The sequence below is a fragment of the Moesziomyces antarcticus genome (assembly GCF_000747765.1).
Source record: "Moesziomyces antarcticus DNA, scaffold: scaffold_v10004, strain JCM 10317, whole genome shotgun sequence".
NCBI lineage: Eukaryota > Fungi > Basidiomycota > Ustilaginomycetes > Ustilaginales > Ustilaginaceae > Moesziomyces > Moesziomyces antarcticus.
The window spans coordinates 705,156-718,041 of record NW_014639006.1 but is presented as its reverse complement, the minus strand read 5'-3'; the positions used below and the strand labels follow the sequence as shown (position 1 = coordinate 718,041).

Genomic DNA, 12,886 nt, shown 5'->3' with positions numbered 1-12,886 from the left:
GATAGGTTCGCTCCGATCAGGACCTGGCGCAAGGCGTCCTGTCCAAAGTCACATCGTCGCCACACGCCGCCTCTTTTTCAAATCACACTGCACAGCCAAGGATCGGTTCAAGCCGAAAATGGAGCGGGAGATCACAATGGAATTAGTGATGGGATCAGCTTCGTCTCGCCAGCAGTACTCGTTGTCGAGCGCGGCAGCTCGCCCGTCCAATACCACGCCCGACTGAGGTCGTCGGCACGATACGAGAGAAAGGGCGACTGATCGACCAGCTCAAACACGTCGGCGTCGGCCCAACATCCCACATCGGCACCCGCCGAAGCAGCAGTCTGGCAGTGATAATCCAAAAAGCCCTCGCGACGGTCGTGTCCGTTGGGTCGCGCGGATACAACCCTGAGATCCGGCAGCTCGTCGCAGCTCTCGCCCCATAACCGCACGAGTGCATGCTTGCCCGCTTCGATGAGACGCCAGTACCGATCGCGCTCCTCCGTCCGCAGCTCCTCCCTCGTGGGCATGGGTGCTGTTTCGCTTTGACCCAAGCCTCCGTCGTCACGCGTCATTGCTTCTTGCTGGTGCTGCATCGTGCGCATCGAGGCACGGAAGGTGTGTTGGTCGGATACTTGCGCACGTCGATCCTCCAGCACTGCTTTAGGTGACACAATGGATTGTCGTGCTGTGCTAAAGAGTGATGATGGAGGCGCGAGCGATCCGAGCGGGCTCAGTTCGAGCAGCACCAGGCGCAGACGAGGCAGACGGGCGGCACGCACCGCCAGATCATACAGGGCTTCTTGCACCGCAAAGCGTCTTGCCGGACCTAGCGGTGCTCTTGGCGCCGGCAGTTGCGCCTGCTGATGCGGATCGAGCTGCTCGTACTCCTTCCACGCCCTTCTCCACGCCACATACGCCTCGAACTCGACGAGCGCATCGGGCGGTAGCAGCGAAAGACGTAGGCACTCGAGCGATCCACACGGAGAGAGGCCTTTGCTTATACTCTCGGGCACATTGCCCTGCTCTTCCGCATGGATCGCTTCACCCACCACAAACGAGATCAGCGCCGGGGGAGGCACGATCTTGATCAGGTGCAGATGCGTGAGCTTCGAGAGCGGCGCAAGCGACTGGATGCTCGAAAATGGCGGCGCCGAAAACGACAGATTGGACAGCGTGAGTCGACGTGGACGGCAGACGGTGTGCGGATGGAGCAGCTCGAGGAATGCGGCGCCCGCTTGGCGATGCTCGAGCCAAATCAAGTCGAGCTCGGATGCGTGGTCGAACATGATGCGCAGGCTGTCCTTGTAGCCGTTCTGGTCGGCGAGCGTATCACCCGGTTGCAGCAGTCCGTCACCCGGTGACAGATGGATAGCACGCACCATGGTCGCCCGCTGGCCCGAACCGCTGCGACTGGGCCCTGGAGATGTGCGTGGCTTGGCATCGGCTGCGATCGTGCTCGCCAAGAGATTGAGCGCTTTGAGCGTGCGCACGAGCGGCGCGCGGTACAGAGCATCCTGCGCGAGCTCGTGCAGCAAAGAGCACGACAGGCATACCGATAGCAGATCCGCGCTGGTGTTCGATGGGACCGGCGGAGCGTATTCGAGATCAGAGCCCGAAGGGTGCGGAAGTGTCGAGGCGCATGCGTCGATCGATGGCAAGAGGTATGTGACGATCCGCGCGAGAAGCTCGGCGGGGAGTGCGCGCGTCATTCCGTAGCCATCCGTGTGACAGCCAAGACGAGCGTAAAAGCCAATTGTCGCTCAAACCCGTGTCGTGGTCTCCAGGAAAGGTGGGCGAGGCAGAGGAAGGAGGGTGCGGCAACTTAGCATTCAGGGTCCAAGCGCGCCTCTCCTCCACATCCGCGGATGGCCAACAGCCAGCGGCGAGCGATGCACGGCCCGCGTGTGTCCCACAGCGCAGCCGCCTGTGACTCGCTTATCTCTTTGCATCTCATAACGCGACACTAGCCATTCCTTCCCGACCACCATCCAACCCTTCCCTCGACGTGAAAACACTGCAACACCGTCACAAGATGGGTGCTGCCAGCGAGGCTCAGCTTGGCCTACCGCCGCTGCGTAGGCCGTCGTTTTTGCAGCGACACGCACGCCTGCTCAAATGCATCCTCGCCTTTCAATGCGCCCTGACCTTTGTGCTGCTGCACATGACGGGCTACCCGCTCATTTCCAACCTCTCTCTCGATCATTCTTCGACAAAAGCTGCGCCATCTCTTTCGCACACAGTCGGTGCATCTGGCGACAACGATGCCTGCCCGCAGGTACCTCCGTTTGAGCTTCCGTCAACCAACGGCAGCTCCAACGGCGACATCGATCTGCCGTCGGACATGGTCCTCGCTCGGCTGCTGTCGGGAGCCGTGCAGGTGGACACCTCCGTCGGCGATGACTGGCCCACCGTGCAGCAGGATCCGGCTCGATGGGAGGCGGTGTTCGCTCCTCTGCACGCCTACTTGCGCACTGCGTTCCCGCTGGTGCATGCGCCCGACTCGCGCGTGCGTCTCGAAAAGGTCAACGAGTGGGGACTGGTGTACACACTTCCGGGCGCCGACGAATCGCTGCCCCCGCTTGTGCTCATGGCGCACCAGGACGTCGTGCCCGTCGAGCCCGAGACCGTGGGCGCTTGGACGCATGCACCGTTCTCGGGCTTCATCGACCACGACCACGGCCTCGTGTGGGGACGCGGCGCGAGCGACTGCAAGGCGTCGCTCGTCTCGATCCTCGCCACGCTCGAGAGCGTTCTGCGCTCCGGCTACCAGGCGCAGCGCACCGTGGTCGCCTCGTTCGGGTTCGACGAAGAGAGCTCCGGCACGCAGGGCGGCGAGAAGCTCGCGGCGTTCCTCGAGACGCGCTACGGCAAGGACGGCGTGGCACTCATCGTCGACGAGGGCGGAAGTATCGAGCTTGGCCTCGGCATGGCTGTTGCGGCACCGACTGTGGCCGAGAAGGGATACCTCGATGTGAGGGTCACCGTGCACACTCCTGGTGGGCACTCGTCAGCGCCGCGCAAACACACGTCCATCGGCCTGCTTGCGCAACTCATCACTGCCATCGAGTCGGATCCGTACGAACCGGTGCTGGATGTGACGCACACCGACAAGGTGCATCCGGGGCTGCAGTATCTGCAGTGCACACGGGATGCGCCCAAGGCAGATGCCAAGCTGTCGGCCGCGCTGAAGAAGCTCGCTGGTCTGCAGCGCAAGCACACGAAGCGCGCGAAACGCAAGGTGCAGAAGCAGGCGGATAAGGTGCTTGGGCTCATGTCGCGATACCAACGGTTTGGATTCCAGACGACCCAGGCGGTCGACCTCATCGCGGGTGGCGTCAAGATCAATGCACTGCCCGAACAGGCATCGGCGGTGATCAATCACCGTATTGACATCACCTCGTCCACAGCGGCGGTGCGCGAGCACGTACACGCTGTCCTTCGACCCGTAGCTGATCGTCTGGGGCTGAGTGTCGAGGGTAATGGCAGTGCATGGTCGACGGTGGTCGCTGCGTCCAAAGGGCATGCCGAGGGAAGGGTGGTGTTGTCGGATGCGTTTGAATCCGCACTCGAGCCCGCACCGTATACGCCGCTGGATGGTGCGCCGTGGAAGCTGCTACAGGGCACAATCCGCGCCGTGTGGCCTGGGATCCTAGTGGCGCCGGATGTCATGGGCGGAAACACCGACACAAAGAGCTACTGGAACCTCACGCGCCACATCTTCCGCTTCAGCCCAGGCTCCGACCGACCCTTCCCCATCAAAGGTGGCGACGAAAACATCCATACCGTCGACGAAGCCACTCCCATCCATGCGCTCGTCAAGGCCACCCAGTTCTACACACTCCTCATCCAAGCCGTCGGCACGACTGATCTGTAACTCTGAATTGCAAAAATTCTAATCGCCCAGACGCTGGCCGCCTGATCCCCATGTGTAGCCTGCGGATGGCGGTGCCTCCTCTTCGTCGTCGCTGTCGCGTGCTTTGGCTTTGCCTTTGGGTGTCCGGCGCTGTTCGGCAACAGCACCCCCGCTGGAGCTATGGTCTTCTTCATGCTGCTCCTGCTGTGCGCGCGACGAGTTATTGAGCTGCCCAAAGGTGAACATGTTGGACTGCGCACTTCCCGCCGCCGTCTTTCGCAGATTCGCACTTGCGGCGGTGGTCGAGGTGCTGGCGGGGCGCGCGTTGAGACTGGTGGATCCGGGCGTGTTGGATCCTGCCGGCTTGGCGGGCGTGCGTTCGGCAGCATTGCGGCCGACGATCGACGAGGCTCCACCCGCGCGTAGCCTTCGCTCTGCTGCAGCAAGCATCTCTTCGCGGCTCGGACCGGTGGTCTGCGATGCAGACCGCGAGCCGCGGAACGGGTTCAGCGCCGAGAGTGTCGACCTTGTGCCTGCGCCCAGCGCCGAGGCGATGCTCGTGGGGCGTGGACTCGCTGGACCCGTGTCGGAGAGCCGGTTACCGCGGTCACGAGCCGCGTTCCATACGATGCCTCCCGCCACTCTGCGAGCGTTTCGGTTGCCCATGTTCTGCCCCTCGAGCGATGGATCGAGCGAATCCGGCAGCAAGCTCTCGAGGAAGCCAGGTGTGGGAATGTAGCTCCCGCGGCGCCTGCGTTGCTGACCCGGCAGCACCTGGTCCAACATCCAGTACACATAGCCAGCGATGAGTCCCGTGGCGCTCTGGATCGCCAGCCCCGGTCCGCCCTGGAGCAGGTCGATGCCGATGTAAACATAGGGGAGCCAGCGGGAGGGGCAATTGACCATGCCGAAGAACGACACGCTGCTGTGCGGGTTTGCCCTGCTCCACAGGTAGACGAGCGCATTGAGCATGGGCCCAAAGAGGATGGGCGAGCCGAGAGGATAGTTGGTGGCGAGGATGACGGTGCCCATGACGAGGAGCGCCCAGGTGTACGCGGCGGTGCGTCTGCCAAAGTGGTTGAGCTCGAGGTCGGTGCTGTTGCGAAAGATGAGGAAGACATCAAACAGCAGCTTGAGGCCGCTGCCGCCAAAGAAGAAGCAGGTGACCACGCGGTGCAGGTGGAACCTGGAGATGACGAGCGGCCACGAGAGCGCATAGCGCCACGGAGACGTGATGGCGAGAATGCATGGCAGCGTGATTGCACCCGTGGCGCCGAGGATGGTGCGCGTCACGGGAGGAATCTTGCGTATCTCGTCCATCGTGAGTGTGTGTCGTTGGGGAGTGGCCAAAGATGGAGGTGGTGAGCAGAAAGCTCCACTGCGAGCACGGCTCAGTTCGGATTGCCTGTCGACGTGGCCCGAACTCACTCTCGTCTGCGCCTCCACCGGCAACGGCGGTGCGCAAATTCCGAAAGATGTTAGGGCGCCGATCGGACATTCCGTCTCGAAAAAAAAAAGGCACCGCGTTGGACCCTGCGAAAGAATCGCCCGAAGAATCGCCCGGTCGGCTGCAGCCCAAAAGTTTTGGGAAAATTTTGTGGAGCAGAAGAGCAGAAGAGCGGCCGAACGACATCCTCGCCTCGGCGCTTCCGAACGACTCGGCTGCTTTGCTGACCCACGCCCATCATCAGCACGTCCATCCCCTCCGACAGCTGCGCAAAACACACACACACACACACATACACGCCATGACGAGATACACCAAGCTGGACGGAAGGCACTCGCTCGCCAAGAAGATGGTCGACTCCGACTCGGAGCCCGAGCACGATTACACTGTCGCGTCGGCATCGTCCTCCCCCGTCAAGGTCGAGCCGGTCGCCGAGTCAGCATCCGACTCCCCATCCAAGGACAAGAAGAGCAAGAAGGAGAAAAAGGAAAGGAAGGAAAAGAAGGACAAGAAGTCGAAGAAGGATGTGAACGACGACGCAGAGGGTGTCGACGCCGAGACTGGCGCCGACGCAGCGACCACAGAGCCTGTGGCATCCACCTCGGCTGCTGCGCCATCCGAGCCAGATGCACCAGCCACCTCGGAGCTCACCGAGCCAGAAGCGCCAGCAAAGGACGCGGAGCCGCCGACAGTGGAGAAGCTGCTGAAGCGCGCCAAGCTGCTCAAGCTCAAGATGAAGAAGGCCAAGAACGACGAGAGCAAGAAGCGGTTCCAGAAGATGGCGCGCGACGTGGAGCGACAGGTGGAGCAGATGTTTGGCTCGTTCGAGTACGGACCCAAGGGTCAGCTCATCCGTCTGGGTGCTCCGCAGACCGACACCATGTGGCAATCTCGACACAAGGGCGAAGATTGGTCTGCACCCTCGGCGTCGCACGGTGGCGATGGCGGATGGGGCGCACGCGGTGGCTACTCTGCCGCCGGCAACGCCAGCAACGCCAGCAACGGGTGGGGGCAGAACGACGAGCAGAGGCGTATGGATCGTCGCGATGCGCGTCGCGAGGAGCGTGCCGAGCAACGACAGGCGAAGCTCAAGTGTTTCGCATGCCGCGGCATGGGTCATTCGGCCAAGGACTGTCCCAACGCGCTCGACGCGCAGTCGATCGCGCTCAAGTCGGATCGCGCCGATGCCCCCATGGTGGGTCGCGACGCTGTGGGCATCTGCTTCCGCTGCGGCTCGACCGAGCATACGCTGTCCAAGTGTCGCAAGCCGGCGCTGAAGAACGACGAACTCCCCTACGCCACTTGCTTCATCTGCCATGCCAAGGGCCACCTGTCGTCCAAGTGCCCCAACAACGCCGGCCGCGGCGTGTACCCCGAGGGAGGCTCGTGCAAGCTCTGCTCGTCCGTCGAGCATCTCGCCAAGGACTGTCCGCTCTCGCTGCGCAACGAGGGCAAGCGCAACACTGACAAGGGCGCAAAGAGCCTCGTTCACCAGGTCATCGTTGGATCCACCAAGGAATCCAACGCCAACGGCGGAGACGAGGACGATTTCCACAGCTTTGCGCGCAAGCGTGTCCAGGTCGAACAGGAGAGCAAGTCGGCAGACCCACCAGCCAAGAAGCACAAGTCCTCAGCCAAGGTGGTCTCTTTCTGAAAGCTGGCCAGTGCAATACCACAACGAACTTTTGCCGAACAGCAAAAAAACGAAAATGACCGTCTATGCGATGAAAGATGTAGTGCGTGAATGTGTGTATGTACAAGTGGATGAACGTGATTAGAGGGATGCGACTAGGACATCTTGTACTCCATGCGGCCTGATGCGGCGGTGGCGCCGTGGACGGTGTAGTCGATGGTGATGTCGAGGTCGCGGTTGTTGCGCTGGTTGGGCTTGCAGACGAGCTTGCCCGATACGGCGTCGCCCTGGTTGAGAGCGAGGACGTCCTTGGTGTAGAAGACGGTCTGCTTCCAGTGCGTGTAGCGCGAGTGCGGGCCCGTCGAAAACTGGACGGGCTTGTGGCACGCGTCGAAGCTGATGTCGAACCAGCCGAGGAAGGCGTGCACGTAGTCGTCGCGCGTGGCGTTGAGCGTAAAGTCGCACTCGAACGCCAGCTCCTCCTTGGTGACGGTGAGCAGGTCGAGCTGCTTGATCGGGTACGGATCGCACACGACGCTCTTGATGTCCACCGTGTCGACGAGCGGCTCGCGCAGCGCAATGTCCTTGATGCACGAGTAGTTGAAGCCGTAAACGTCGTCCCAGAAGCCGATCTTCTCGTCCTTGTACTCCTGGTCCTCGATCGCAGACAGGTACATGGTCGCCTTGTCCGGGAACATCATGCCGCCGGGCGCAAGGTACTTGTCGCGCGCCATGAGCACCGTGTCGAGCATGGACTCGTAGAGCAAAAAGTAGCCCATCCACTCGCTGATGATGATGTCCACCTTGCCGTCCGGGCCAAGACCCAGGTCGACCTCCTCGAGCTTGCCCTTGACGAGCGTGATGGTGTCCTTGAAGCCGTTGACCTCGGTGATGATGCGCGCCTGATCAATGATGTTGCTCATGTCGACGCCGATCACCTTCTTGGCGCCCGCCTTGGCGGCGAACATGCAGAGGATGCCGGTGCCGCATCCGACGTCGAGCACGATCTTGTCCTTGAACAGGTGCGGGTTGTTGATGATCGCATTGCGGTACGAGCGCGTGCGCACCTCGTCCTTGAGCATCTCCTCGTGGATGCCAAAGTGCGCATACGAGTCGGCGTAGTAGTCGCGCGACGTCATGTCCGAGGTGGACGCGGCGGAGGCGCCGTTGGTGGAAGTGGACGCCATTTTGAGCGTTGGGGCGGATGGCGGGGGTGGGGAATGGGGAGTGGTGGTGGAGAAGGGTGATGGAGCTACTGAGCCGACGACGAAGAAAATGAATCTGCACGTCTTCTTGGTTGAGCCTTCTTTTTTGCCGTCGTCTGCTTGACTGCTGACTGCACCCTGAGAGCCGTGGATGCTGCTTCCGCATCTTTGAAAAAATGCACAATTCCTGCCGGCAAAAAAAAAAAATCGTTTCAGGAAGAATTTCTCGAATTTTAAGCTGTGCGCCGTGGCCACTCTGCTTGTCTTTCGATCTCACATTGGTAAGGTGTCGCCGAATTTCACACGCCCGCGCCCGCCACGTTTGGAGCGTCGGTTGCGGTGCCTTGGTCGGTGCGCCTCGCTCGGATGGCTGCGTGGTGACCACACGGCTGCTGCAGCCCGAGAACAACACCCTGCCTCGTCACCATCTAGCACTTCATAAGCCCAACGCCGGCCATCCAAGCGATCACCATGCTGCGTGGCATCTAAGCAGCAGCAGCCACACGCAAAATCAGCGTCCACCGAAGCAGTCCATCCTTGCCGTCTCTTCGCCACGATGAACTCGCTCTACAATCAGGCGCTGCGTCAGTTCTCGTCGATCCAGTCCGACATCTCGCGCATCGACTCGGAGGCAGACACCTCGCCCACCGCATTCGGACCCGTAACGGTATCTCTCTCGTCACTGGAACGCACGATCGACGAGTACGAGAATCTGGCCAAGAAGGAACTCATCCAGTCCAAGCAGGAAAAGGCGCTCACGCGCGTCGCCAAGTTCCGCACCGACTATTCCGAACTCTCATCGCAACTAGCGCGGCTCAAGACCAAAGGCGCGCTTTCCAACGGCGCCTCATCACAAAACAACGGGTCGGCGACGCTCCGATCGCCCACAAATGCCAACTATGGCGGGTCGCACGCGAATCGCCGCGTGAGTGCGATTGCGGAATCTCCGTTCAGCCTGCATGCGCGCAATGCGCCAGCTTCACCACAGGCGGATCCACTCGCCGCCTACAAGATGAACGCAAGCGCAGCAGCCATGTTTGGCGAAGGCGGCGGATTCTCGGCGCGCGAATCGCATGCGCTGCGCGAACACTCGTTCATCCAAAACACCGAGGCCCAACTCGACGCCTTCATCGCCCAGGGCAGAGAGGTGTTTGGCAACCTCGTCGAACAGCGCGGCATCCTCAAAGGCACACAGCGAAGACTCAGAGACGCCGCAAATACCCTCGGCCTCAGCAGAGACGTGATCGGGTACATCGAACGCAGAAGCACACAGGACAACATCATCTTTGCCCTCGGCGCCATCTTCACCCTCGTCTGCTTCTGGTACATCTACAAGTGGTTCGGCTGATGCTTGCCCGTGCCTGCTCCTAGTCTCCTGCACACACCAAAATACCACACACTCGCTTCACATCACCCCCACAAAGTCGCTGCCGAACACGTTACGGATGAGACCAAGGCTGTATTCCACTAGTGGAACCAGACGAAGCTGAGCGACGAGCAAATGCGGTTTACTTGCGGTACCACAGAGTGGTCTTCCTGTTCCTCCTGATCTTCCTGTGGAGCTGGAGGAATCCGTAGAGGAGAGCCTCTGCGGTGGGTGGGCATCCGGGCACGTACAGGTCGACGGGCACGATCCTGTCGCATCCACGCACGACCGAGTACGAGTAGTGGTAGTATCCGCCTCCGTTAGCGCACGAACCCATGCTGATCACCCAGCGCGGCTCTGGCATCTGATCGTACACCTTCCTCAGCGCCGGAGCCATCTTGTTGGTCAGCGTGCCGGCGACGATCATGCAGTCCGACTGACGCGGCGATGCACGGAACACGACACCCAGACGGTCCTGGTCGTATCGCGCCGTAGCCACGTGCATCATCTCGACGGCACAGCATGCCAGGCCGAACGTCATGGGCCAGAAACTCGACTGGCGCGCCCAGTTGGCCATCTTGTCCATCGACGACAGCACGTACTCCACGCCGTTCTTGGGCGTCTCGAGCGACAGCTGGTTCGAGCCGCGGTTCGCCACGGACATCAGAGGGACGGGACCATCCGGACCGGCGTTCGAGGCGGGTGCGGACGACGAGATCGATCGGCGCGCGGTCGGCTTGGAAGGTCCAGCACCCTGTGCAGCGGCAGCAGCCACCTTGGGCACTGACTGGATCGTCGACGTCTGGAACGAGCGCGTCAGAGCCATCGAAGGCTTGGCAGCAAGGCCTGCAGTGTGTCCAGACGTAGGAAATGCATTCAAGGTCGTCGGTTGCAGTTTGGTCGCATAGCGGTCGGGTGGGTGGAGGAAAGGTCAAAGCATGGTCAGCTTTAAGTGTCACCAGTGCGTCGAACTGCGTGTCTGTGCCGCCTGGCACTGTGCGTGGTGCTTGTACGTACCAACTCGAGAAAGCGAGCGAAGAGCAGCCATCTTTGCAGCGGTGTACAGGTCGAGCAAGGTGCAAGAGATGGTGGCGACAAAGCGGATGACGGCACCATCTGCTCGGTGTGGGCGTTGCAGCGCCGCTGTCGCTGCCTCCTCCTGGCCTCAGGACGATCGCATTACCAAGCATTCGCGCGAAATTCGGAACCGCCAGTGCGCGCCGAACATATTTTCGTGCGATAAGCTAGCAAAATTCGCAATGTCGAGCAATGTTAAGCTTATCAAATTTCAAGACAGCTGTTTGCCACGTCGAACTAACATAACTTCTCCCGCGCCAACGCTTGCGTCAGCCATCCCGATCCGCTCCTACACTTTGGCAGCTGCTTCTTGCAGGCTGGATGAGCAGCGGAGCGCCTTTGCATGGGGCGAGAAGGAAGGCAGCGCCAGCTCGACTCGGATGGACGAGCAAACGCCGTGTAGGCGAAAGTTAAAACGCATGTGACCCGCAGCGCGCATATCCACATCCCGGCATCGGCCTGCGCTTGGCAAGCCACGGACGGAGCGTGTCCTCATAACCCGACGCAAGCGCCCAGGCGAGACTGTGGCTGGCGCCGTCCGTATCGTAAAGCGACGTGTTCGCCACCAACGCCCCAAGCACCTGACACGACGATCAATAGCCAACCCTCGAATGATACGGAAGGGTGCCCAGCGGTCGTGTGGCAAGCACCGGGCAAGTTGGGACTCGGTTATGCCACAGGACACTCTAAGCCCCCTTGCATGCAAGACAAATCTGTTGAGCGTTCGCTAAGGTCTACACTGCGCCGTTCTGCACACTGCATAGCATTCGCCCCTATAAGCTGCTGCGGTTTGTTTGCCGCGAGCATGGCGTACATCTGGGTGGCCGCTTGTCCTCGGAAGACGGAGAGGTATGGTGGGGGGAAAGGCATGCCAGACCGGTGAACCTTGGCAAAGGCCTCGGCTCGATACTCGCTTGCCACCCTCTGCATTGTATCTCGTAAGGTTCCGCACAGCCGCGGCATGCAGTGGGCACATGTCCAACACGGAACAGTGTTCAGGTCTTCCGTGAAGGGTTGTGACATTCCCCGTGCCTGACCCGCAGATCGTCTTGTCCCGTCCTTTCAAGTCGTTTCTTGGATCAACGATGGATCGGCCTGCATCTCTTCCCAATCTCGATCCAGCTCCCGAGGGTCACTCGACAAGGAATCGATTCAGGTCGAGCAAGGCCTGCTTTCGAACCGACGTAGGCAGCGGTGTGTCACCACCCGTGCCGAAGCGAATAGACTCCAAGCGGATGAACTAGAGGGAGCCGAGGGGCGAGATGGGAATCGCAGGCACAGGCATGTGTCCAATGTTTGGAGAAGACAAGGTTTGACAGCGCCGTGCAGCGGGAGAGGGGGATGCGGGGGAACAAGCGAGCTCCTAACCTTGGCTGCCTCGGGCTGTACCGCGGGAGCAGCAAAAGGTCAGGGGATGCGCGGGAACCCAGCTGCAAGGGGGTCGCACGGATCGCCCTGAGGCACGCGACGCCCGTGGCTCGTACGACCCTAGGACCCCTTCGCTCAGCTTACCTCGCTATCCTGCAAAGGACCGAGCTCATTTCAGCACGGGCTCATATCGACATACCGAGCCAAATGCCAAGCTGCGCAGGTATGGTGTTGGCTGACGGCGGCTATGTGCTAAGACGACTTAACACGCCGGGATTTGGCGAGGTGGATCGACATGAGATCGGCCTTAGATCTCCCTCGCCCCTTGAACCGGGGGTCGAGAAGGAAGCGGTTCTGCCAGATTTCTCACCCGCTCGGCGATGTAGGCGCTTGCCGTTCCTGGCGAATGCTGGCTTTGAGGGCATTTAGAAATTTTTCCACGCTCCGCCTGAAATTGCGTTTGTCCGCTCCTCCCAAGGGGCGCCTAGGCGGAGGTATGCTGCTAATCAAGCAGCTTTGCATCCTAGAAGCGCTGGGCGGAGTACAGTGGACCGTGTAGCGCCAACGACGCTCTCCGAGACAGAAGCACGTCTTTGCAATGATGCCATACCTCGGGGCCGAAGCATCAACGTCTTATCGCGCCTCTTCTAGTCAGCGTTTGAGCACACCCAGCCATGCACCACCCTAGCCGTGTGATCACCCGTCTCGAATCGGTACCGACGAAGATCCTGACTTGTCGCCCTGCCCAGGCACAAGGCGTGGAGTTGTGTGGCACTATACGTGTGGCGTCCAACTCCATAGGCCAGGGCTTGAGAGAGAGGGGGGAAAATCAATCTATGCATGGAGAGCAACCTTCCCCGCGAAGCGAGTCTTATCTCTGCTGTGCGGCTTCACACTCAAAACCGCACAATAGCAGCTCGCATGCAAGTGCTCGAGGCCTCGGGATAAGCTT

General features: G+C 60.8%; 7 protein-coding genes across 7 annotated transcripts; 3 read left to right on the top strand and 4 right to left on the bottom strand.

Moving 5' to 3' along the window:
• Window positions 1–131: 131 nt before the first annotated feature.
• On the bottom strand, window positions 132–1,694 carry PAN0_004c2381 (uncharacterized protein; the record flags this gene model as incomplete). The annotated part of the gene is made up of 1 exon (XM_014802325.1): window positions 132–1,694. The coding sequence occupies one exon, from the start codon at window positions 1,692–1,694 to the stop codon at window positions 132–134; it is 1,563 nt and encodes a 520-aa protein (XP_014657811.1).
• Window positions 1,695–2,017: 323 nt separating this feature from the next.
• PAN0_004d2380 (carboxypeptidase S) lies at window positions 2,018–3,859 on the top strand (the record flags this gene model as incomplete). Its single annotated transcript, XM_014802324.1, has 1 exon — window positions 2,018–3,859. The coding sequence occupies one exon, from the start codon at window positions 2,018–2,020 to the stop codon at window positions 3,857–3,859; it is 1,842 nt and encodes a 613-aa protein (XP_014657810.1).
• Window positions 3,860–3,877: 18 nt separating this feature from the next.
• PAN0_004c2379 (DER1-domain-containing protein) lies at window positions 3,878–5,158 on the bottom strand (the record flags this gene model as incomplete). The annotated part of the gene is made up of 1 exon (XM_014802323.1): window positions 3,878–5,158. The coding sequence occupies one exon, from the start codon at window positions 5,156–5,158 to the stop codon at window positions 3,878–3,880; it is 1,281 nt and encodes a 426-aa protein (XP_014657809.1).
• Window positions 5,159–5,586: 428 nt separating this feature from the next.
• Window positions 5,587–6,939, top strand: PAN0_004d2378 (zf-cchc type zinc finger protein; the record flags this gene model as incomplete). The annotated part of the gene is made up of 1 exon (XM_014802322.1): window positions 5,587–6,939. One exon carries the CDS (start codon window positions 5,587–5,589, stop codon window positions 6,937–6,939), a length of 1,353 nt encoding a protein of 450 aa, XP_014657808.1.
• A 134-nt stretch (window positions 6,940–7,073) lies between these two features.
• On the bottom strand, window positions 7,074–8,105 carry PAN0_004c2377 (protein arginine n-methyltransferase; the record flags this gene model as incomplete). Its single annotated transcript, XM_014802321.1, has 1 exon — window positions 7,074–8,105. One exon carries the CDS (start codon window positions 8,103–8,105, stop codon window positions 7,074–7,076), a length of 1,032 nt encoding a protein of 343 aa, XP_014657807.1.
• Window positions 8,106–8,679: 574 nt separating this feature from the next.
• Window positions 8,680–9,471, top strand: PAN0_004d2376 (Golgi SNAP receptor complex member bos1; the record flags this gene model as incomplete). The annotated part of the gene is made up of 1 exon (XM_014802320.1): window positions 8,680–9,471. One exon carries the CDS (start codon window positions 8,680–8,682, stop codon window positions 9,469–9,471), a length of 792 nt encoding a protein of 263 aa, XP_014657806.1.
• A 160-nt stretch (window positions 9,472–9,631) lies between these two features.
• Window positions 9,632–10,911, bottom strand: PAN0_004c2375 (NADH-quinone oxidoreductase; the record flags this gene model as incomplete). The annotated part of the gene is made up of 3 exons (XM_014802319.1): window positions 9,632–10,335; window positions 10,507–10,653; window positions 10,860–10,911. The coding sequence occupies 3 exons, from the start codon at window positions 10,909–10,911 to the stop codon at window positions 9,632–9,634; spliced, it is 903 nt and encodes a 300-aa protein (XP_014657805.1).
• Between the last annotated feature and the right edge of the window lie 1,975 nt (window positions 10,912–12,886).